Here is a 26240-nt window from a genome sequence, read left to right on the forward strand (position 1 = left end):
GGAGAGGAGAGGAGAGGAGAGGAGAGGAGAGGAGAGGAGAGTCAGCATCAGCTGCAGTAACAAAAAATAATGATTTTTTTCCTCGCTGCTGGTTAAAAGAGGCTTTGCCCTCTTATTGTCAATTCCTTTAAAAACTATGGCAAGAAGGTTAGTGTTAGTAATACTTAGGAGTTCTTTCAGAGGGAGTGAAGAGAGTATTTTATGGACAGCTCACTAGTTATTCTGTTCCTATTTTTAGTTTCCCAATACATTTGTAAATTCTGTGAGCAGTTAGAGTAACAATGTTTCATCTTTGCATTGTCACTGCTACTCGAGAATTGGAAAAGTTAAATGAAACTCAGGTAGCTTAATCCAAATATTTTATGTGAGAACAATTCCAAATAGTCGCTTAACTGCTGTTTTTTGAAAAACTAGTTTATGGCATAAGACCTCTGCACCCCAGCTTTCCGTGCAGGTCTCTTGAGGGATTGCACACAAACCTGAGGCTGATGGCTGCATGGACAATTTTATTGCACTGTGGTTTAGCATCTCTGCCTGCCCCTGACAACAGTGCTCTGGCTGTTCTGGGCTGCTCAATGCAGGCACGATGGGTGCTCTCAACCAGCCAAGCCTGCACTAAGGCATCTGGCCCAAAGTCCTTTGCAATAGCAGTAAGATTGAAATGTATACCTACAACAAAACATAAAGCCAGAAGGATCTTCCCACTTAAATATCTCCTATGTCTCTCTCATAAAGTCACATTACAAAACTTTGAGAAAAATCAGGCTACCTACATCCAAGGCACGATTTAGAAGACCAAAACACTCCTCATTCTATAACTTTCATTCCGTGAATTGTTTTCCCATACAAGTGACTACATTATACAAGGGGGGGGAAAAAGTATATTTAGTGTTTTAATTTTTCTTGGCAAGTCTTAAAGTGCTCATCTGATGATGACATTTTAAGAGAACCACTGGTTTTAACTTTCTAATTTCATGTTTTTCTTTTCTGTTTTAGGTCCTTGGTCAACACATTACTTGAATTTGTATCATGTAACTTCTATTTTGTTTTTTGTTTTTACCATTTTGTAAACCAATAAACTTTGATACCACAAAACTGTCTGATGGTCCCATAATCTACAAAAATTTGCTCTGATTTTCTTCCTGTTGCACAACTGAAAAAAATAGAGAAAATGGGCAGGAATTTAGAGATTACTTTAAGTTCTGAAGGATAAGCATTTTAACTTGTCAGATTTTGTTTCCAGCATTCCAAAGTAAAATAAATCAAAAAGAGTATTCCAGGTTCTCCATTTGGGATGCTCTAAAGCTATTATGGTGTCATGCAGCAGTGTTTGAGGCATTTGATGGATGTCTCTTTATGTTTCCAGGCGTTTGTAAAGACCCAGGCTGTTTTCACACAGATCTCATTATTTTAAACTCATGAAAGATATGTTTCAAATTTAATTGAGAACATTCAACCATGGGAATAAGAGATGTTAAATCCTCCTGAAGCTATTGTTTTAAGGAAGAAGTTTCTTATTTGGTTTTGATTCTTATATTCCTTTGTAGAAGTGCATTTCTCATTGCAAATTCACTGCTGCTTGGGTTTGCTTCCAAGACCTTTCCTGTTTAATTCATATTTTAATATTATATTACTATGGTAGCAAATAGTGCAGAACTTCAATACAAAATATCTTACAATACCTAACAGCCATGGTATCCCTGGCTTTTTTTAACATGTTTCCCTGTAAATGTACTTACAAATCCCCTTGCTCCACAAGAGCATTTTGATCTTGGTTGCATCATTTTTTAGCAAGGACTTTACTCAGAAAACTGACTTTTAGAGTGCTTGAACACCAGCATGTAATTTTATCTGGCAATCTCAGTAGCAGATGAGGTAAAGGTTCTGTAAATTATGAAAGTCACTTGTCACCCTATGGAAATAACCCACCACTGACCTACTGTCCATACAAGGTATCTGATTATACACCTCACCTCTCTGTATAATATTCTTATATTCTACTCAGAATTTTGGGTATTCTTTAAACACCAGCTATTCCTGTATTGTTTAAATTATATTTGCATTTCTGAAATGCTTCATCCTCTAAAACTGCTGAAACATGAGAGTGCCAAAGACAGTCGTTAAGGTTCAACATCAGTTTTATCAGCACATGAATTTGACACAGGTCTGTAAAGTAAGATTGCTCAGTTAATAGTTATCTGTCGTATGTCCACCTGTTGTACTTAAATTATTAACTTGAAGTTGAAAAGGTTTTTTTAAAAAATATTAAATGTATTGATTTAATTTTTTCAAACCTTTACAGAAAGTCTTTTTCAGAAACCTTTTGCTTGAAGTAACACAAGTGCTTTATAAAGGAGCAAATGGCAATCTGAATTACTATTTTCAACCATGCTATGGCCAATGCATGTGAAAACAATAATCATAGAAAGAACAAAATTTTAATCCTGCAAGAAACTGATATTTCAGAGGGCTCTTACAGGTACAGTGAGCAAATGTGGAAATTGCTAAAGGCAGATGTGACTCCCTTCTGCAACAGACTGACTTCCATAAAGTCTAGGGGAGCTTCCATTTCCCATGGACAAATGGATCAACCAAAATACTGACCCTCAGGCATTACATAAAGATAGTTCTTTATCTGTACTGAAAACTTTGTGTGGGTTGAGTAAGACTGGCTAAGTTGCACCAGTGAAATGCTTATGGACAGTCAGACTGTAGTGAGCTGCATCATTCTGCTGTTCTCAGGAGCACTTGGTTACTGTTAGAGAAAAATTGCAGAGCAATAAAAGTAGTCAGGGCTTGGCTTTGTTCTTAATGGTTTGCTCTTAATCTTTATGCATCTTGAATGAACAAGTGAAGAGTTATTTGCTTTTTATTTCTTTAGTCACTGCAGAAGTAAACAATACTACTGACCTCCCAGAAAGAAATCATGGTTAAGATCCCAATGAGATGAAGGCAATGTCATAACTCAGTTTGGGAGCACATATCCCAAATCAAACACACAGTCTGTTGCCCTGCACAAATTACTTAGCTAAGCAGGAAAGTCAATAAAACAGGGTCGTTGGGTACTGAACAGAAGGTTGGCCTTGATACCCATGTGGAGATAGCAAAAGAAGCATCCTTTGTTCATAATGAACATAGACAGCATAAGTTCACTTTGGTTGCTCAATGCCCTGAATTCTGTAGTGGTTTAGATTTTCAAGTCTCGATTTCACAAATTTTATCTTACTCTTTAAGGTTTCAATGTCAGGTAGAAGTGAATAGTCCTGAGAATAATGAGAGAAGATTATCATTACTAAGCAGCATTTTATTAAGATAGAAAATACTCTTGTGACATCATGTGAGAATAACATTTATTTGCATCTTTGATGCTGAGAACATTGATAATGAAGCACAGCTGCAAGGTATGGAAATTTTCAAAATAAGATGAAGCCTTCCATAAGTTACACAGAACACCACAGTAGTGGAGCGAGTAGCAGAGCTAGAGCTGAGCTCTCAGCCTGTCCTATGGGAAGTTAGATTATCAAAGACCTCCAGTGTCAATACTCAGGAAAAAAAGTTAATAGAGAAAAGAGTTTTTAGGACTGGAGATGGAGGAGAGATGGTGTGCATTCCCACTGAACTTAGGTTCTCTGGAGTCAGGGGAGAAAGTGTTCTATGGATTTATTGGACACTGAACCTCCCTTCTGTAGGGTCCATACAGACAGACAGAATGACAGTCTTAGATCATTGTAGCTCTTTTGGCTTGGTTTTACAGTGAAAAAGATGAATGTAATCAGTAATCATGTGTTGGGAGACACTTGTGACACATTAGGTTAACGATCCTCTTCTCTTAATTCTCTTAATCCTCACATTACTTGTGTCCTAGTTAAAAATTAAAGGCCTTGAACATAAATTCAGCACTTTGTCTGTACACAGCAGTCCTGCATCCAGGGATTTAGTGACATTTCAGGCACCAACAAAATATGTAAATATGTATTCAACAGCTACTTTCTGTATCCTGTACTGGTATCAGCAGAGCTGCACATGAGGTGATTCTTACTCTGTATTATGAACTAATATCTTAACTGCACACTTTTCCCTTCTTTGGTTATTTCTTTCAGCTAGCAAGTATGCAAATATATACATAGATATTGTACCACTATAACTTTCATGTACAGAACACACCCAGAATACTGACCAGTGGACTTGGAAAATATGTCAGTGCTTATTATGTTCATGAATGAAAGGAAATGCCAGGACCTCTTAATGTATAACATTCTGAGCCTGCTCATTAATGCAAACCCACTAGGAAAATGTCTCATGGCAATTTGACCTTTCCCAAACAATTACTCCTTATTCATGGTCAATTAGAAGGGCTTTCCTCGCTTAAAAAAATATGAGGACCAACTAATCACATACCTAAAATAAAGTTGTTGAAATGACAGCTGATTTTTTTCTGATAAGTCAAATCTATGTATTTCATTCCCTCAGCAGGGAATAAATGCCTACATGGAAAACTCCTTTTACAAATATTTAATATAACATGGGCACAGGAAATTGCCTCTTAATTTAGTGTTTTCATGTCTTTGCCAATGGGTGTTCAATTTTTGATACAACACTCTCAGTACAATACTCTCCTGCTTTGGCTATGCAGTACAAAAACAACATCTGGGGAGTTCAGTGAAAAACTTTGTGGGAGGATAAGAGGTGGCTGGAATTTGAGTTGCAGTTTTTATTGCAGACATCAGCTTTTAAATCCATTGTATTGTTTAACCTTCAATGTGGTTACTCTGAGGGTATATTTCATTTCAGTGTCTTATTTTGTGCCCTCTCTGGATTCCCAACACCTGAATGATAGTGCTGTAGACTAAACTTTATGCTGAAATTAAATATGCTGAGATTGAGTGTCTCAATCTTCATAGTTTGTACTTGTAGAGGTTCTATAAAATAATTGTCTTCTGATGTGAAAATCTCATCTACAAAGCAAATTGGTGAGGTTTTACAAACAATTCCTTTATGATGTAAAATGCAAGTGTATTTTGTGTTCTGTGACAAATTTTTTCACATATTTTTATGTGCATATGAATTCACAGATTCATAGAATAAGTTTGATTGGAAGGGACCTTTAGAGGCCATCTAATTTAACCTCTTTACAGTAAAGAGGAATATCAACTAGATTAGATTGCTCAGAGCCCCATTCAATCTGACCTTCAGTGTTTCCAGGGATGCAGTACCCAACACTCTGGGCAACATGTTCCAGTGTTTCACCAATCTCATCATAAAAAAAAAAAAGTGTCTTCTTTACATCTAGTCTTAAAATCAATATATATTGATGTCATATATAAACCCAACATTTTAAATGCAAAGGGTTGGGATTTTGTTTTTCATTTCACTGACTAGCAGGTCAAGGGAGGTAATTCAATTCTGAACTCCACTCTTGTCACAACCCATCTGGAGTACTCTGTTCAGCTCTGGGCCCCCCAACACAAAAAAGACAAGACCTGAGTCCAGAGGAGGGCCATGAAGATGGTCTGAAGGTGGGAGGCCCTCTCCTATGGAGACAAGAAAGAGTTGGGCTTGTTGAGCCTGGAGAAAAGAAAGCTCTGGAGGGAGCCTTATCAAGATTCCAGTACCTAAAGGGGGCTTACAAGAAAGTTGGACAGGGATCTTCTACAAAATCATGTAGTGACAGGACAAGGGAGAATGGCTTTAAACTGAAAGTGTAGATTTGGGTTAGCTATTGGGAAAACATTCTTTACTGTGAGGGTGGTGAGGCACTGGAACAGGTTACCTAGGGAACATACATTGTGAATGCCTGGAAGTGTTCAAGACCAGGCTGGATGGAGCCCTGAGCAAGCTGGTGTAGTGGGAGATGTCCCTCCCCATGGCAGAGGGGTTGGACTAGAGAGTGTTTAGGCTTCCTTCATCCCAAACCATTCTGTGATTCTGTGAAATGTCTAGGTCTTCCATGTTTCATCCATAGTTCTTAACTTCTTAGGATTGAATTTTAATGAAGTCTTGCATAGACAGAGGAAAATCTTGTTAAAACCAGCTGCAAATCATTGTACTGCTGATTTCAATATGTCACTTGTGTAGGCAAGTCTTGCAGCAGTAACACAACACTTGTTAGACAAAGAACAGGTCAGTTATCCCTGGGTTTGGGATGGGTGCTGTGCCCCTGTAGGTGCTCAGCAGCCCCTGATGTGAGCCCATTTACTAACAGGAACCAACACAAACTGTTGGGTCACTTGCTGTCTCTGGAGACACAGCAATTGCTAAGAACTGGCAGCTTATGAAAACAGGTGATACATGCTCAGAGATCATCTTGCTATGCCCTCAAGGCCTTATAAGTTACTTTGCTTGTAATAAGAGGATGCCAGAAGACCTTTATAGTCTATGTATAGACCAAATGTGGATATATATACACAGCTATGTGCCAGGCATGCAGTATATATATGGCTGTATATATCGCCTTCAAATTTGCTGCAATTTCAAAGCCACTTCAGTACATCTTTCTCCTGCAGTTATCTTTCTAAAATATAATCTGCCTAACAAATGCCATCACAATTGTAGGCTCGAGTGTGTGCTCTCGTGCTGAGAGAGATGTCTGTGGAGCTGCAAGCTCATCCCATCAGTAGATCATCCTGCATTAATGCCTCAAGCACTAATGCTAGCAAAGCTGTTCTGAGTTCTCTTAACTGATAAGTGACTCTCACTCCTTATCAGCATAACAAGTAATAGCAAGAGCTTTGTAAACAGAGAACATCACTAGGCCTTGCTTTTCTAATCTGTCCAAATCCTTAATCACACGAGAAACATGAGGACATGGCAAGAGAAGAGCTTCTAATGAAATGAGGTGGCAGGACAATTGCCACCAGTGATATTCCCATTGCAAAACTTTGCTCCTCTTTCATATTTTCATCAGCCACTGGGAGGAAGTTAGTGTGTAGGAAAAGGAAGAGTTTCATCACCAGAGGAAAAATTTCTTTTCTTACTGCTGATAAGTGATTTTGCCTGAAGGGGGTAGCTAAAAGTTCCACATGAGGAATGGTATATCACTGGAAAAGGACAAAGTCACCAGTTTGGGCAGGTGGCTGTTGGTGGAGGCCATCAGTTATTGTGAAGCCATTGTGGCCAGGTAGCTGAAAGCCGAATTCAAAGAGCCACATTCCTGGCACTTTAGATTTGGATTTCAGCTACAGTTATCACATATCCTAGATCCATGCCATGCCCCAATGGGAATATCATAAAAGTTCTGCTTTAGGTGCAGTAGATGGCTTATTAAGGTTTGAATATTTTTTCATTGCTGCTGTTGTCTTTTGGGTAAATTGACACAGTTTGCATGTGGAGGGCCTTTATTTTATTTTTTTTTTAATTTTTTTTTTTTTGTAATCACATTTTATGGTTACTGGCAAATAAGAGCTTTAACTTTGCGCAGAGGGAAGGAGAATTGCTCTGGCATACAAGTGTTCCAAGCAGAGAGCTCAGAGCTCCAATCTCCCCTTTCAGACAATATAAACTGACAGTGTGATTATGTACCTTCAGAATAAGAATGTGCTTTAGAGGCTCAGGAAATACTTGCCAAGCATAACTATTAAACATAGAACCCTCAGAAATCCTATCACTCAAGCATGTGTATGAGGTATTTTATTCCAGTAGTGGTGATGGTGTTAACAGTTTCATATTTAGATAGTGTTAACCTTGTTAAAAATGTTTCAGTGGAAATACCATATATATGTTTTTTTCCATGTTTGATGTTTTTTATGCTTGCTTCAACATAGCTAATTTGGTTTTATCCTGTTTTACCTCAGCAGTTAAGATCATGGAAGAACCAGAATCATCAGGTGATGACATTTTTGTTACAGCCAGCACTTATGAAAGGTTGCCTTTCTTTACTGGCCCAAGTGATGTCTCTACCGTGCAGCCTGGAGCTGTTATTACAGATGTGCTGCCGTCAATAGCACCGCTGCCTGCAGCCACCAGCCCGTCCTACAGCCCCTCTGAGATCATCGAGCAGTCCCTCGAGTCACCAGATTCCTCAGCTGCAGCCCCTGAGGGCGTTCCTGTGGATGGCACCGGGATGGGAGTGCAGGACATCGCTGCTGAGCTGGACCAGATGGGCGCGGTGAGCACGGCAGCGCTGGATGAGGGCGAGCAGGGCAGTGGTTACATCTCGGTGCTGACCACCGAGCCCGCAGAAACCACCCCAGCACCGGTGCTGAAGTACGTAACTACCAGCACCATGACAACTGCAGCCAAAGGCAAAGAGCTCGTGGTCTTCTTCAGCCTGAGGGTAACCAACATGCACTTCTCTGATGACCTCTTCAACAGGAGTTCGACAGAATACAAAGCACTGGAGCAACAGTTCATGCAACTGGTGGGTGACAATCAGCTGGAACAACACGTGTGGTAGTTGGGTGCTGTTTAAAGGAATACACTGATGTGCACGGTATTTTAACAATAGTAAACCCTACTAAGGCTCAATCTGATAAGCTGTATTTTAAAGGATCCATAAGCCTGGGATGCTCTTTTAGAGTATGAAGACAGAGTTTATGAAGTCCGTGATGAAAGATTTTACTTGATCAAGAGAACTCAGATACACGCCTAGCTTATAATTTATTTGGCTTTTTCTTAGATTCACGTCAACACTATAGCAGTGCTGATTATATCTGAGGCTTGTGTCTGCTTGCTGCATTTAAAAATAGGCTTTTAAAAATATATCATAGCATAGGCTGTGATTAGATATGGATTTTCCCTGTTGGTACAATAGGGCACAGGTCAGCTCAGTAACATGTCTATTATACTGTGCCCTAACCTGCCTGGATTGAATGTTTGAAAATAATTAAAGTTGGCTTTTGAGTGAGGTAATTTTTTTCTCTTCCAGATGAATAAACTTCCCAGCTGCTATGCATTTCATTACAGGGGAAACTGCTGCCCATCCATCTCAATATATTATTGAGAAAAGAGCAGAAATCCAGAAGAAGATACTGCTAAACAGAAAAGTTAATTTGTTGGTGGAGCTTAACAGTTGTATTAAACTCAGGGAAATAAATCTGTGATGTGTGTACTTGATAATGAAAATTGACTATAAGAGAAATTAATAGCAGGTAGGCACTGACAGTAAGTTAAAATAAAGGCAAATCTCTGTTTTGCAGCTCCTTCCATACCTTCAGTCCAACCTTACAGGTTTTAAGCACTTGGAAATTCTCAACTTCAGGAACGGAAGTGTGATTGTGAACAGCAAAATGAAATTTGCCAAGACAGTGCCATACAATATCACAGAAGCAGTACACTGTGTTTTGGAAGATTTCTGTGATGCTGCAGCCCAACACCTCAATTTGGAGATTGACAGCTATTCCCTGGACATTGAGCCAGGTAAGATTGCATTACCAATGTAAGTGTAAAATCAAAATTAAACAGACAATTTTTTTCAGACCGTTACAGCTTCAGAAGTATAGCTATCTTGGAAATAAACACATTAGCAATAGTCTCCCAGTGATAGGGGGTAATAAGACAAAAAAAGATGTTGCAAATTCTCTGCAGAGGTACTTTCATACTGTAATGAAAAGCTGGGTGGAGCTGTCGGGCTGTGCATGTTCACCAGCTGCTTTTCAGAGACAGAGTGATCTCTAGAACAAGTGCTGGGTGAAGACAGGTATAAGAAAAACTCGTGTGCAGTTTGCAGGAGTGACATGCAAGCCTTGCACTGGAGTATGGAAACATAATTTCTGATGATTATTGCAATGTTGTAAGAAAACAATGGTTTACAGCATCATTAAATCTTTTTTAAAGGGATACAGCAATCAAAACAAAAGGAGATAATATTTAGGAATAATTGGATTCTACAGATACTCACTAATTGGAGCATGACTTTATGTAGTACTCCATAGATTTGTAATTCTAGAATCTCTCTGGATTTATATCTTTCAAATATGTCTGTAGTCTTTGTTAAACAGTAGAAAGTCAGTAGCTACACATCTGGACACTGTTCTTACTTCAACAGCTTAGTGTTTTCAAAAACTACATTGTTTTATAAAATTGAAGCCTGAATCTATTTTCAGGCTCTGGTAATTTTTTCAGGATTGAATTTAATTTCATTGTCATGGAGAAGAACAATAGCAAGGGTATGCAGATGCCTTCAGGAGTTTTGGTTAAGCTGTCTGTTTATGTACAGCTCTATGGCAATTCTGGAACAAAAAAAACATTCATTTACAATTCAGGCAGACAGTTTCTAACCAGTTTTCATTTTACATATGTCTTTGTAGTCACTAAAAGCATGGGTAGCTTGTGGTAAAGAAAGTAAACAAGATCACAGTATTCTACCCTTCAAATACTGCCATGATAAACTGCTGTTTGATGAATAAACTATTAAATTATTTTGTTATATGAAAAGCGAACTTTGGGCTGCGATACATGCCCTGCTTTAGTTATAAATTTAAATTAAATAAAAACTAAAATAAGAAGGATCCTAAAATGCAAATTCAGAAAAAAATTAAAATCTTTCATCTTCATCTGATATGCTCTACTGATGTGGTATTTCAACATTAATTCAAGAAAACAGAGGTTATTACAGAGGGTTTGTGGAGAGAGCTGTTTTTTCAAGGCTTATAAGCAGTAGCATAGAGTCAAAATAAAAGAAATTGTGTTTACAAAGCCAGTATATTCCAGTACAAGTATTTCAAAGCCTGATGCATTTTCATTTCAGAAAACAAACAAAAAAATAAACCCCAACCTGTGTAGCAAGTTAAGGCAATATAACCAAATCCCTCTTTATTGTGAAACCGAGAGCCATCTAGTGGTAATGATGTTCTACCAAAGTGAAAACAGGGATGGGAACTAACAGTCCAAAATCCGTATCAAGAGTCAGCAGCTGCAAAGGGCTGACTGCACTGCTCATAAATAAAACCATAAAGAAGGACTTTTAAAAATACGAAATACTTCTTTAATCTAAATGAAGTGAAAACAGAAAATACAACGAAGTATGCACATATGTGTTTAGGAAGATGAAATATTATCACAAAAACTCAGCCCAGCCAAATGCTCAAGCCAAGCTCAGTACTTGTTGTTGTTCAGATGTGCACACACTCACAGTCCAGGAGCAAAGGACATATCAAACCAACATGCACATTGTTTATAGCAAAGGGGAATGGTGCACACTAAAACCCACTGGTCAAAAATTCAAAACAGGAAATAGCCATGAAATTATAGAGGGAAGGGATTATAAATGGACAGCTCTGACATATTCATTTCTACCACTGCAGCATATCCCAGTATGTATCTGAGATTTCCCCTATAACAAATGCAATCCTCATTTTTCATTTAAATTAGTATTATTGAGCATCTGGTATACAGAGCATGAATGGCTGCAGAAGAAAACTTTCAGCCCACTTATAAGCTGCAATATCCAGCATAAATTTTCCTTTTAAACTACATAATTATAAAGGGCCACATAGCCCAGCTCATATATCTGTTCTCATTTCTTGCTCTGCTCTCTTTTCCTAGATGGCCCACTTTTATTTTTTTTCCTTTCTGTATTCATACATCTTACTGGGGCTGTTTGATGGCAAGAACAGGATTTTTCTTTTTACTTTGCCTTCTAAGATTTTTGCCCCATGGTACATAGGAAACAGGCTCCATGAGAAAAGAAAGGTGGATGCAGCCCTCCTCCTCCTCATCTCGTCAGCACAAGTTGGGTTGAAGGGTTGAGCACTGGGTTAAAATCACTCTTTCTCGGTCTTGTATTTTTTAATTCATTACTAGTAAGAAGCAAAGAATGGGAAAGGAATAGCAGGCTTGAGTAACAGCTGTCTCTGATTTGAGCCTTCCCATGAACATCAGGAGGATTCTTTTCCCTTAATCTCGCAGAGGCATCCCTTACTAATACCCAAAAGATAAAGCAAAAGCCCAGGAAGCCTTTCCAATGTCAACATACCACAAAACAAAACTTAAACAAACAAGACAAAAACAAACAAACCCCAAAACAACAAACAAACAAAAAACACACACACAAAAACCCCTACACTGCAAGGCCTGTAAGCATATCTTTTCTTTGGAATTTGACAGTGTTTCTACATTGCAAGTCTTAGTGTTGTGCAATATTCAATAATCTAATTCCTCTGTCATGTCCTAAATTATATGTTTAAGACTATTACAGTTGAAATAATTTCTCACATATAAATAAGGCCGTAGCACAGGATCTGTATGATAATAACATTCACAGCAAAAATAGGGTAAAAACATCCAAATGTGAAAATCCTTGTCAGTGAGATGAAAACAAACCCACTGCTTAACAGTGATGAGGTAAATCAGTGCAGATGTCGGATTTGCATGCTTGGTGTGTCCTTTCATACTGCACGACATCCTCCTACAGCACGACATGTGGCAGGCCGGTAAACACGAGCTGTGTTCTCTGGCTGCCACGAGCCCTGCCAAGGCCCTTTGGGGTAATGCTTCAGTTAATGATTTACCCATCCTTTACAGCTGATCAGGCAGACCCCTGCAAATTCATGGCATGTGACAAGTTTTCCGAGTGTGTAATGAACGAGTGGACAAAAGAGGCCGACTGCCTTTGCAAGCCTGGCTATGCCAGCCAGGATGGATTTCCCTGCCGGAGCCTGTGCGAGCTGGAGCCCCATCTCTGTGTCAATGGTGGGAAATGTGAGCTGGTTCCAGGAAGAGGAGCCGTCTGCAGGTAAATAGATTGATGAATTCTGTTAACAGCCCCATAAACTCTGCTAACAAGTCAAAACCTCGCCATTCAGATGCTGTAAGTCACATTGTAAATACCCTTCTGAAGTATAAATAGTCTCACCATGGATAAATCCATTTCTGCCTTTAGTATACACAGAACATTATGATCTAGTTATTTTTAAAGACACTTCAGAAATTTATTAGAAATTCAGCATCATTGGTAGAGATAACACACACAAGAACATGCATTCCCTTTCAGATTTCCAAACACATTTTGAAAAATTAAATAACACATTCACAGTTTTGCTACTGATTACATGGTTTTAAGAAATTACATTTTTCTAAGATGCATAAAAAAGGAAATCTTTATTCCTATAGACTGTGATTCCAGGCCACCCAATAAAGCACATGAAGGCTGAAGCTGCTTTCAGGGCTTTCAGGGAAAGACATGAAGATTAGCAGCTCTTCCTCACTGCAAATATATTCCTTAAGGATTTTTAAATTTATCTTAAGTCAGTACTGAGAACTACACAGTACTTGAACATTTTAATTCTCTTTTACAAAGTATCACATTTCTTCTCATTTTAAGACTAGACAATTCAGAGCACTATGTGAAACTGTATACCAGACTGGCACACAGTAGCTGAGCAGCCATGTACATAAAGCAAGAATCAAGTTACAATTCTTGCATTTGTTTACTTTCTCTTAATACTTTGATTAGATTAATAATAGGTCTTTTACCTTACTTAGGATTAACATCCAAAAAATAAGACCACTGGACAAATTATTCAAATTATTCATTATAACAACCCAAATACCAAAACTAATTTTCTTCAATGGGCATCACAAAAATTATATTGAATTCAACACATTACTGCCAAATACCTGACTTCCAGAGACAAAGTAGAGCAGCTGCAGCATTTAGTACTAGAAATCAGCCTGTGAGCTAGAAAGGTCCTCTTCAAAACTCTCCTGAGGTAGCCAGAGATCCAACCTACTCCTCCAAGACTAATGCACTAAGGAAAATAACCCTTTTCCCTTTCAGAAAAACCCTGACTAGATATACAGGTATAACCAAATGGTCATGAGGAATTATAAGAAATATTAAAAATAATAAATGAACTTTCGAGTGAACTATAGCAAGGCATAAATTCCCACCAGTGTCACACTGACAGCTTGTGCAAACTTGTACAGTCAGACAAGTGGCCTACTATTTGCATTTGTGTTCCATGTAAATTCACTTTCTCCTTGTTTTAAAAGAAGATTGGTGTCCTGCTATTTGTAATAGAACTCTTATTTCAGACCTTGCTCCCCAGAGTGAAATCACCAGTAAAGAGAACATAGGCTTCAAAGATGTGTTCAGACATTACCTTAAAACAAACCTGAACTTCTAAGGTTCTAAACCACAAATGTTATGTATGGGGTTAGAAATTTGTCAGAGATATTTAAAATGCATTATTTCCTTAAAATTTGTAGGTCAGCAGGGAATATATCGGTGTCTTTTTATTTAAAACTCACTCTCACAAACGTAAAAATATTATCTTTCCCTATCATCAATCACATTTTTTCATGCAGACACATAACAATTATTCGTAGTGGAAATAATGAGTTCATATTACATTTCATTTTTTGTTTAAGTTACTCAGTATTTTTTGCCAAGAAGTTCTGTACATTTTTTCTCTTCCTTTCCTTATTTTAGATGCCCCGTACGTAGACACCAGCTTTACCAAGGACAGCGCTGTGCAAAATTTGGTCCAGAACCCATACAACCCTTCACTTTTAAACCTCTCATTCTTGGCTTAGGAAGCCTTGGTTTTCTTTTCATCATTTTAATTATTAAGATAAGAAGAAAATGCAAAAGAAACTCTAATTTGCAGTAAGCTGCTCGCAATCTTTTCCTTCACATTTCAAACTATTCCTTTTGTTTCTTTTGCAATTTAAAATCTTACCTAAACAAAAATGTTCTGCATTGTAGAAGTCCTACTCTCAGCAGCTGCAATTCAGAAAATGCTGTGAGGATTAATCCTGCTTTTGAACACGATGAGCCCCTATCTAGCTTTTGTCACACGGCTTGCAGTGTAAGTGCTTGTCTCAGTTCCTCTGAGATCCTTGATCACGAAGCATTACATGAACTTCAAAACACAATTCAGCCTGGAGGTAAACTGCATGGAAACCCCTTTCTCATCCCTAACAAAAAGCCCCACCTGAAATAACAGGTCCACCTTCATGTATTAACTCCACAATTAAATCAAACTCAAAGCTACTTTCTTGCTTGGCAATTTCAGAACTGAAACTACTAATGCATTAATTTCCTTTCCACATTTACTGCAGTGTAGGTTTCATCACAGGACTGTAGAACTGCTTTTCTTACATCTCTCTTGCATGGCTCTGGCAGTCTATCCTGTCTGAGTGCTTTTAGTCATTTAGAGAAATAATTAGTGGTTTGGTTTTTTTTACTCTTGTAGGTCACCAGATGAATTTACAAAACCAAGACTGACAAGTTAGTCTCTGGAATTCTTCATTTCCAGCATCAGCCAGACAAAACCAAGGTTTGTGACTATTTTCAAGAACCTTAAAAATCTGTTATTTCCCATTGTTATGTCAGTGTTACCAGGGAGCCTCTTTGTATTAATTCCATACAAAGAAAAGCTCAGATTTTTTTGGATGCTTGATATGACAACAAAGTCCTGTTTCTGCATAACTATGTGCTAATGTGGTTATATGAAAACTTGGACATGTGAAGGAAGAAGAAACACCTGAAATGACAAATTAACACAAAATGCAGTCCAAAGGGGAGGTTTAAATAGTAGTACTAGATCACTTAAAATCTCAGATCACTCAGTCTGGTTAAGCTACATACAGTTTGACAAGTAGGAATTCTAATTTGAGCAGAATACTGCTCAAATCTCAAGTATTATTTCAAGCTCTTCAACTTGAAACCCGTTGTAACTTTAGGGGGGGAAAGACAGAAAGGAGAAAAGCTGAGTCAAAGATTGCTCTAAAATTGGCAGATGTTTCTGATGTATCTAAGTCCTCTTGATAGGTACAAAAAAAATCTTTGACTTTGCCATTTTTATTTTCTGAATTACAGCCCAATTAGGAACAAAAAGGTTTTGCTATAGCTGCTAGCACCCATTGTTATTAGAGGGAATATCAGTACAGGAATGCCCTTGGCACTAGCTGGACATTATGGAAGACAGGATACCAACTATGTGAATCTTGGGCTCCTTACATGTTTATTGCTATGTAAATAAAGGAACGAGCAAAGATAGCATACAGAAAGATTTATTGTCACTGATCTTCATCACACCCAGATCTGGTCTGTTCAAGTACTGTGGCCACAGTTACAGACTGTGCTGAAAATGAGAGTACTACAAAGATAGAGATGGACATAGACAGATATGGACAAAGCAGAAAGGAGTAGCAGTTTGGAAAAGCTCAAGAATGAACTCGTTTCACTGTCCATAAAAGCAGGAGCACAGATGTTTGCAATTACTATTTTACACCCACCTTAAAAGAAATGTGCCTGTGGGCATTGTAGACCAATTAACTTTCATAAGAGCTAAACTACTTAAAATGACTACATAGAAAAGCATTACATATTTTATTAAAGTAATAAAATGGCACATCTGTTAAAGAAAACCAGGTCTGTGTCATCTAGGGCATATTTGAACTGTCAAAAGTACATTGACAAAGCTCTTCTCAAGATCTAGTAAAATAAATTAATTTAGTGAGAAATCCAGCAACCACAAAATTGAAATGGATTTTTAAAAATTTAGGTGGCTATTTTCCACTTTTATTCTACTTAAGTTCATTGTGAATGTTTACATCACTCTTAGATTCAACATGTTTTTAATGATTTGACAAAAGTCAATGGCAGAAGAAAATGAAAGTAGAATGCCTTTCATTAGCTGAAACCAAGAGGAACACTTTGATTTCACAATCTAGAAAATTCCTTCAGGGCTAAAATTTTTAAAATAGAATGTGGCTCTTGAACTGAATTTTCAGGAAGATGTGGCTATCTACAGCTTATAGGCCAAACTGAAAATTCAGTATTTAAATTCTGGTTTGCAATATGTAATGACAGCAGTGACAGCTTTCTAGGATGTATTATCTAGAAGTACAGCTCTGCATTTATAAAGGCATATATGAAAATAGGCATAAAGTTCCAGTAGGAGCTAAAATAACCTTCAAAACCCTTCCCAAATATGAAAAAAATGTCTCCAGTTCAGTTATAGAATCACTGCATGGAAAATTATTGCAAAACTTACTTATCAGAGGGGGTTTTGATTGGGTGGAGTTTTACCCAATTAGTCATTAACAACCTTTAACCTTTAAGAATGCTGCATCCACAATTTCTCTGGGCAATCTCTTCCAATGCCTCACCACCCTCACAGTTAGGAATTCCTTCCTTACATCTAATCTAAATCTCTTTCAGTTTAAAGCCATTCCCTCTAGTCCCATCACTCACTGCCCTTGCAAAAAGTCTCTCCCTCCTTCTTGGGCCCCCTTTAGGTACTAAAAGGCCGATAGAGGGTCTGCCTGAAGCCTCTTCTCGAAGCACGATTCTTAAAATGAACTACAGTTCTCTTAAGAGATATAAGTGTGACCTTGCCTATTAGCTATTAGATAAATAGTACATTTTCAAATTCAACAATACTTTTCAAATGTCTTACGGGACTTTCTCTTATAGGTATTCAAGAAAGAAGGTCTGCATTATTCAAGATTAGACTGCAGGATGAATATGGGAAAAAAAAATCAAGGATTCCTAAAGATACAATATTTTGGCTCTAAAATCAGTGCACATTAAAAGAAATAGTTTTACTGAAGAAAGGCAAATGACCAAGTTGAGCAGCTCCTGAGCATGTCTAAAATGCCTGGTAGGAAGTCCCCACTATTAAGATGCACGCATTAAGCTTCTGGTGCTTACACATCTTAATTGTTTTATTTAAGAGCTGAGTGCTAGAAACAGATTTTGCTGAGATGTGACATTTTTCAATATTGTATGTTACAACCATTCTGGTAAAAAATGTCAATGGAACTTCAGTGCATTTCTACAGCCCTTTATTTACCTTCCTTACACACGCTGATGCAAATGGTGAATGAAAATAAGAACTCTCATTGACCAAAGGCTACATTCAAAGCATTTGGGAACTTCACTCCCTCCCTGAATGCTCACATTGCAAATCATACAGAAGTTGAATTTTTCAAGGGTTTCTATGAACATCAGATTCCTGTTTTTCTGTTAATAAATACATAATTTTTACATATGTACATATTCACTTAACTGTTTAATTTCTGGTGACAGTGAAACTATCAGGATATCCTAAGACTTCCAACTTTTTGCTGAGGTACAGTATGTGAAGTTTCATCTTTTCAGAATATGAGATTTATATTCACAAGCACCTTCCTGGTAGAGAGTAGATTAGAATTACACATGAGCACCTACACTTTAAACTCAGTATCCACACAAATAATTTTGAGAGGCTACTGTTAGGTTTTTGTAGGAGAAATCCAAGCAGACAACAGGTGGCCATTAAGTATTTTGTAGGCTTATTAATTTATGCACTATGAATCCACAATCCTGATTCAAGTACAAGCATTATTTTACCTTGAGTATCTTTTTCCTGAGTTTATATTTATATTCTGCACCAGTGTTGTGTTCAGGCACTGGTTTGCTGCTTGGTGCACACCAGAAGTCATATTTACAGCTCAAACTGAGCTTCTAGACAAAGTTCATGACTATCCTGGATGACAACTCCTTATCCAGATGTGAAACTTTCATGTATTCAGGACAGCAGCTGATTTTAGTGACAATTCTTACTTCGTAATGTGCAGTTACCACAGCAAAGACTGAACTTTAGTTTACCTTCACAAGTCTGCTGAAAAGAACTGTTTACGAATTCCAAACAACTGCACAGATTTGCCTGCAAAACCACCGGAACTGGTGACTGCGTACGAACGAAGGCAATGCACCAAGAATATAAGGTTGAGTTTCTACAGCTGAAATAGTGGTTTTACTTACTTTATTTAAGTAGGAAACAAAAATAAAGAAGAAACATAAGATGTGGTTCTACACAGTAAGACTTCAGAATAAAATTACTTTAAAAGTACTTTTTGTAGGGCACTGGAAGTCATCCTTGCCTACAAATGCTAGCTTTTTACTGTTGCTCATGTAAGCTAAGAATGCATTAAGAATGCTGATAGCATTCCATTTTTTTCCATTACAAATGTATTTTTGTATGTGTTTAGTGTATTTCAACTTACACTAGTTATCATTAGCCAGATTTAAAAAAAAATAATTTTAAAATGTGTATTTTAATAATCGTTATTCATGATTGTATTTATCACTCTCAACTATTAAGTACCAAATATATTTGCTGGATGTAAACCTTTTGTATTTCAATAAAACATAATAAAATTATTTACTTGAAAATTTCACAGGGAATTGAAGCAGTACCTAATCTTACACTAAAATTCATCGTGTTACTTTAAAACTGATGTAAAGTTGGATATAAAAGCCATAAGGAAACTGAAACAAAATTGCATTTCCTAGATAAAGTATGAATTACTTGAATATTTTTTAATTAAAAAACTACCACTCTGATTTGGCCCTTAAGATGAGAAAGATCCCTAAGACTCTAAGGGGAACATAAGCAAACAAAACCCCACAAAAACAATACTACATCTCCATCCCAAACATAAAGCCTCCCCCACAGCACAAACATTCAAAGCAGCAGCTGGTGTCACCAGTCACTGACTGACACAATCTAAAATTAAAAGGATGCAGAGTACAGCATAGCAAATGACAGACATATTGGAAGTGATAGAAATAAATGTTAAAAAAAGTAATAAAAGTAAAAAGGTATTTGTTTCAATAAATACTGAGAAATTAAGCATGAGATTTAAGATAACAAAATCAGAATTTTCTAATATCAGAATGTTATTCTGAAGGAACACTTACCTTAGAAAGAAAAGACAAAATCTCTACTAGAATAAAGCTTTAAAAAGTTTTTAAAGCATCAGAAATATCTCATGGAAAAGCAGCAGACAGTACCAGCAAAGGAATATTTTTATTTTTCTAGTAACTTAATTAACCCTAATGCTTCAACTCTTTAAAGACAAAACAGTAAGAAGATACAAGTATGATTTCAACATGGAATATTTTTTATTTTTAATTTTCAGTACAGTATTAGGAGGTCATTTAAATACTTAAAATAAAGATTTTTGAGAAAAACCCAGAGGATTTAACTAGGTAAAGAAAAACACAATCTTATCAGTGGATAAAAGACAAGTATTCAATGACCTTAGGATCTTCAGAATAGCATTCTCAAGAAAATGCATATTCCTGGGTCACTTGGAAATGTAGCTTAGTCTGGTGATTTTCTTCCTCTCCCCTTTGTTTTGTGGAGCATTTTAGACAGTTCTCAACTATAATGGACAGCTTCACTGACAGGCAGGAAGATTTTTATTTATTTTTTTTTTTGTTAATTAAACACGCAGAGAACCAAGCCAATGTGCTTTAAAAACCTGATTATAATTTTCTCTGTAATTGCAGATCAGAAGGGCATCAGGTCATCCTACAGTCCTAAAGAACTACCCTCTCCCCTCCTTTTAGATTTCCTCTCCAAATCAACCGACTATAATTATCTGACACAGTAAAAGGGACCATGGAAACAACTGGTAAGCAGTTAAATATTGCCAGACACATAAAAAAAATAAAATAATCTGAAACTAACTGAAAATTAATTTTGTTTCACAAAAAGGTAAGTAAAACTAAGTGCAGAAGCTGCTTTTGGTGCGGAGTGAAAAAAAAAAAAGGAGAAAATAGAGCAGCCTGCTACTGTGCAAACTAGAACATCCTGATTTCTGGAATGCATCTTCTGCTTCCCTCAGGCATACTTCTGGAGCAATGCTGAGAGGTGGGTTCATCTCATTTGAGATGTCCAGCCACCAGATCCTCTTACACTATATCCAAGTCCATTTTATTTTCATGATAGCTCATATTTGTTAATCATTTTGTAAAGAAAATTTTCCATACACCCCATTCAGAAGAAAAAAAATTCTTTCCAATGCAAGTCAAGGAAATCCTGATATAACTAAAGGAATAGAGTGGAAAAATTCAGTTGATTTTGAAGTTCCCTGCAGGTATGTTTACACACATACATCCTACAGTATTTAAGCACATATATGTGTATATAACTACACACACACACATAAGCATTTGAGGTTCTTTGCATACTATGTTCAGTCTCATAAGATCCATGGATTTTTAAAGATATGTACACTGAGATGAAATGTGTTAAGTCAAGCAGCTAAACCCAGACAGAAACAAACACAGGTCAGGTCAGTGATTTTTCTTCCTTGGATCACATGAGTGAGCACAGCTTCTTGCAGTGTTAAGTGTCCAGGGACTGGAAGCTGTCATATTTTGGTCCCAACGCAGTAACACATTAAACTAGTAATCTAAATTTTGTAAGCTGCACCTTTAAGCTCACACAGGTTTGCACAGAACTTTCCAGCCAGAACTGTGATGCACTTCTCCCTTCATTTTCCAGCCAAAAACACTGTTTCAGTGAAGAATTTGGATAAAATTAAAACAATTTTGTCATTTGCAATCACATGACCAGGAAGTGGAGCTGGTCTGCACCAGAAGCTGAGATTCCCTGACACAGTGGGTGTGTAGAGAGTTAAATACCACTTGAATATCTCCACATTATTCCTGTAAGGAGTGCATTTGTAAAAGCAGACTGTGGCACACAACCACAGTCTAAGGTCAGCAAGAAGCTTTCTGTGTGCTACAGAACCACCCTTCTTGAAAATTAAGCGTATTTCTACATTTAAAAACTAAAATTTCCAAGAGGTTTCATGCTGAGTAAGGAGTAAGGAAATTATTTTATACTGTAAGTAAATTGTCAATTAAAAAGGGCAAGAATTAATTTTTAAATCAGGTTATGTAATTGGACATCAAGCTACTTATATTTTGAATTTCTATCAGAGAGATAACAAACGGTCACGTTTAATCTGTTGGAATAACGGCCAGCAAGGTAAAGCAATGTTCACATAAGTGAAAGAGATGAGTCTTAAAACTGTATGAAATTAATGATTCCCACCCACAAAAACTCCCCAAACAAACTGCTTAATAAGAGTACTGTTACAAGCCATGAAACTTGAGAGGAGATTAATATACAGCTCAGCATCCAAATCACTATGATATTCCAGTACACTAAAAACTGTAGCTACGTCATCAGCACATAGTATTAAGATGCACTATCTTATTGGACCAGTTTTTAACACAGTCTAACAGTGTATATCTTGTTACAGTTAAAATAAAGAGGATTTCTGAGGCTCAGGCCTCAATATGCAGTTAAGTTATACTGCCAGCAAAAAGCTGAACATATTTCCCTTAATGCTATCCTTAATCTTATATACCTTCAGATACAAGGCTTGGACAATTTTGTGTAATATATTGAAATTACACTATCTGGCTAAACAAACTGTCCAAGAATTGCTAATGGAAATGTGGTCAGAAAAATAAAGTCTAAAGCAGATTTGTACTAAAGAGAGAAAACAAAAAAAAAAAAAAAAAAAAAGAATCTACAAGGGAAGTGGTATAAGCCCTAAAGAGCAGTACATTCTTTAAGGACCTCCAATATTACACTATTTTGACATATATGAACGCTTTTCTTGGAATGTACAGAAAACCATTTCTCTTAAACCAAGACAGACAATGCACTAAACAGGAGTTTATAGGTCTCAAGTTTAGGATCTCCCGTCAGGTTCTGAAAAAACAAAAATCATTAAATACAGAAACTAACCAGTTTGCAAATCAGGACATAAAATGTCTCAGATTATATAAAAGTATACTCCAACTTCTCCGTAACAGAAGTCAAAGCTAAGGCCTCACAATTCCAGTTATTAGAAATAGCATATTCTCTTTACTAGGCCACCATGTGAAGCCAACTACTCAGTGTTTTAAAGAAGGAATCTTAAAAAAAAAGGTGGTTGCAGTGCAGTTCTTTGCAATATGAACCCAAGTACAAACAGATTGCTTGAAAGTGTTAAGAGTTATAACAGGAGCTGTTAAAGAAAATGCAACATATAAACAAAATGCAACAAACTACACTGACTGAAGCTTCTTCAGGGTCCTCATACCTAATCAAGTTCACTACACAAATTGAACATCATGAAGTAAAAATTAACAAACCACATGATTAATAAAATCTGTTCACTTTATATTAAACATCTCTACTCTGATTATAGAACATTTAGGCCCTCTGTAGCCCAGAGGAACTCTTCCCTTTGTATTGTGGGCAAGGTTCTCATCTCAAACACTCCTGTGCCAAATGCTCAGTTATTTCAACAGGTTCTGCAGCATCGCTGTAGCATAGGTAGGGCGAGCTTGTCTGCTTGCAATTGCATTTTGGAGATACTGGATGCCTCCACAGCGCTCCCAAATTTCTTCAAACTGTCTCGGTAAAATTTCAGCACCTCGCTTTCGGGTTAAGCCAGTCTCTTCAAGATTAAGCTCACACATATCCATATCATCCTTACCTGAAATGGTAAAGGGAAAAAGAAAACATTTTTTACATCATTCAAAGGTCCCATCAATAAAGATTTGATCCTTGTTAATTTCCTCTCTGTAGATCTGGTTTGCTAGTAGACTTGAGAGCTTATGAGGAAGTCCTCAGATACAGGCACTTTTCAGTTTCCTGGGTTTTTGTTACACAGAGAACACTAAAGCAGTATGAGAATGAACTAATTAGTATCAGATGCTGCAATTGAAAAAGTTGTGCTTAAACAGTGAGCAAAAAGGAATAAAGGAAAGAAGCTGAAAGATCATTATCTTGATATATTCTTTTGAAACCCATTACAGGATGATAAATGCATTTGGATTATACATACTTTCAGTTTCAGGCCACTTCACAGTGAGCTGCTTTACTTTTGGTTAAATGTAGCAAAACAACTAAGAATTCAAGACTTTGGAGTAAGTATAGCTAATCTGTCAGCCTACCACCCAAAAAAACTGTTTACCAAATGGGACCAACATAGGCAATCCAATGAAATTATATGTGTAGCTCACAAACTAAATTTTAATCTTATTTTTAACAGGTACTCATGACAGCAGTGCTACTTTTAGCTATGGGCTTTGGCACTGAACAGCAACAGTTGGTATAAGGAATTCTACTTAAAATAATTTGCAAAAAACAAACTTTTGTTGCTAGTAAAGCATAATTCTGAAGTGAAACAAATTAGCTATGGCCTTTTCCTCAGTCTAAGTTAAAAAACTCAAAACACAGAATTGTAAGCAGCATTTCTGCAGTGTTTTCTCCCCTGCTCATTGCCCTCCAGAAAAGGAGGACACATTTCACTACCAGATAAATCTCCACCTATCCATTGCAACACTAATTTTAAATTTTTAAGATTAAAAAGCTATTCTCCCATACTAAGTAGCATAAATAGGATAAAAGCATCAGCTTGCTTTTAGCCTGATGCTATGGAAAGACAATGTAACATGCACAAATTGTTTTGATGCAAACTGCTTGTAATTCTTTATAGCTAAATAAAAGCCAGTATAATAATGAGTAGACCTTTCCCAGATAAATTGTGATGTTTTATCTTCACACTGTCTCCAGTTCAATGAATAATCTGAGAACTTGTAATAATAAAACCCTTTACATTTGAATTCCCACTCTGTCTATGGCTTCCCAAATTGAAATACGTGTACAAGTAAAACACAGGACCAGTTACATGTCCAAATAATATTCTGAAACATTTCGTCACCATCAACAGCAGTCCTGAATCCTCAAATTCTGCCCAGACAAGAATTGCTGACAAAAAAAAAAACAAAAAAAAACAAAAACTGATACAACTTGTGAACCTCACCCTCTCTTTCTAGTGTTTGTTATCAACTCTGAACCTTTTCCAAGTTGCAATTCTGCTTTCAATACCAACCCGCTACAAGCAGAATGGGTGCCTTGTCAGGGTGAAGCTCCATTTGCCGAGCAATCCAGGGCCCATCAAAGTGTGCATACCACCAACCCTTCTTCTTGTTCTGGGGGTCTTTGTACTGGTCAGCAGGGCGGATGAAGGGAATGCGGAAGTAGCGCTGTTGTCTGTTTATTTCAATCTCTTGCTGTCTGCCTGGTAGCTGAGCTGTGGGGTTCTGTTGTGCTATCATACAAAAAATCCCCCCAAAAGTGAACAAAACAATTAGAAAACAAGAAAGCCATATTACTTGCTTTATTAATCAGTGCATTAAAAAAACAAACAAACCAAACAAGAAAACAAATACCACCCCCACAAAAGATTCTCTTTCTTCAAGGTCACCTGTAGTCTCAGCAAACCTAAAACGCACTCCCATCTCATATAATGAGCATTCTGTTAATTGCAACAGCTAAAACATTGGTCAGAAAAGGTTAACTACTGTATCTACCTGTTGCCCAATGCCATGTTTAAACAAAACAAAGTACATAAAATAACATATTCTGCTTTAAATCAATATTTAAGGTAAAACTTCACATACAAAATTTCTTACCAACTAGAAAAATTTATCAGTAATTGCTTTAGTACAGTACATTTCTTTGTTAAAAAGATAACAGTGCACCGAAGCATTTTCAGTTAAAAACATACAAAGCATCACTTGATGTTTGACAGCCAACACAAAAGTATGTAAAATACTGTTAGAAATTACTAATTTGTTAATAGAAATGTTGACAATAAATACTGCTTATTACAAAGCTGCCAACAAAAAATTTGATGCCTAGATTTATGTATGTTAAAATCTGCCATTAGAACTAATTTCTGGCTGCTTCCTTTTTTCAAGGAATTTTTTATTTCAGGCCATTAATATCAACTGACTGAACTTCTAAAGGAGAAAGTTACATTAATTTTTTTCAGTTTTCATATCTATTTTTGGTAAATATTTTCCACATGCATTTTTGGACTTTTTGAGTTCACCATATTTCAGACTCTGGAGAGAAACTTGCTTTCAAATAAAAGCACATACTCTCTATCTTAATTCATCAAATAAACAACCTTCTTCATCTTACATATACACTGTCATAATTAGTTTCAAATTGTAAATGCTCTTTAAAATGAGATCCTTTCCTTTAATAACTGCCCCTGCAAAAGTTCGTTACTGACCTTGTTTTAGTGGTTTACACCACCACTTCAGATACCCTGTTTAAGAACATTTACCATCTCTATAGAAGAAAATCAGTATTAACTGTTTATATGTTTCAGCATAAAAGGAATGATTGAAAGTGAATTCCCTTTTTCTCCTTGTCTATTGAGCAACAAATGTAATTTCTGAGCTAATATTTAATAACATGAAAAATGACAATTACTTTTAATAATGTATTTTTACTGTCATGAGCAGGACTAATATAGACTAGCAACTGCACCTTGAAATATCTTCTGCTTAGATTCAAACAAAAATAATTTTTCTAAACCTGAAAAGCAGAACCTTAAAAAAACCCCACGTTATATGTATCAGATTTCCTTTTTTTCTTATGTGTGCATAAAAAATAAACATAGAAGAAAAAAAAAAAAACCCAGACTTTAACAGG

At 36.8% G+C, this 26240-nt stretch overlaps 2 protein-coding genes across 2 annotated transcripts in view; one reads left to right on the forward strand and one right to left on the reverse strand.

Annotated features, from left to right (window-relative positions):
- The window catches only part of IMPG1 (interphotoreceptor matrix proteoglycan 1), a 54142-nt gene extending 36725 nt beyond the window's left edge, over positions 1 to 17417 (forward strand). Inside the window, exons 13-17 of the mRNA XM_015621935.2 lie at positions 7791 to 8356; positions 9135 to 9354; positions 12460 to 12670; positions 15135 to 15218; positions 17363 to 17417. Coding sequence (XP_015477421.2) covers positions 7791 to 8356; positions 9135 to 9354; positions 12460 to 12670; positions 15135 to 15174 — 1037 coding nt within the window. The 3' untranslated portion in view covers positions 15175 to 15218; positions 17363 to 17417. The remainder of the gene's footprint in view (positions 1 to 7790; positions 8357 to 9134; positions 9355 to 12459; positions 12671 to 15134; positions 15219 to 17362) is intronic.
- A 2400-nt stretch (positions 17418 to 19817) lies between these two features.
- MYO6 (myosin VI) overlaps positions 19818 to 26240 on the reverse strand; it is a 99048-nt gene continuing 92625 nt past the window's right edge. Inside the window, exons 34-35 of the mRNA XM_015621936.3 lie at positions 24625 to 24843; positions 19818 to 23223 (exon numbers count right to left, since the gene is read on the reverse strand). Of these exons, the coding sequence (XP_015477422.1) occupies positions 23024 to 23223; positions 24625 to 24843 (419 nt within the window). The 3' untranslated portion in view covers positions 19818 to 23023. The remainder of the gene's footprint in view (positions 23224 to 24624; positions 24844 to 26240) is intronic.

This window comes from Parus major, chromosome 3, assembly GCF_001522545.3.
Source record: "Parus major isolate Abel chromosome 3, Parus_major1.1, whole genome shotgun sequence".
NCBI lineage: Eukaryota > Metazoa > Chordata > Aves > Passeriformes > Paridae > Parus > Parus major.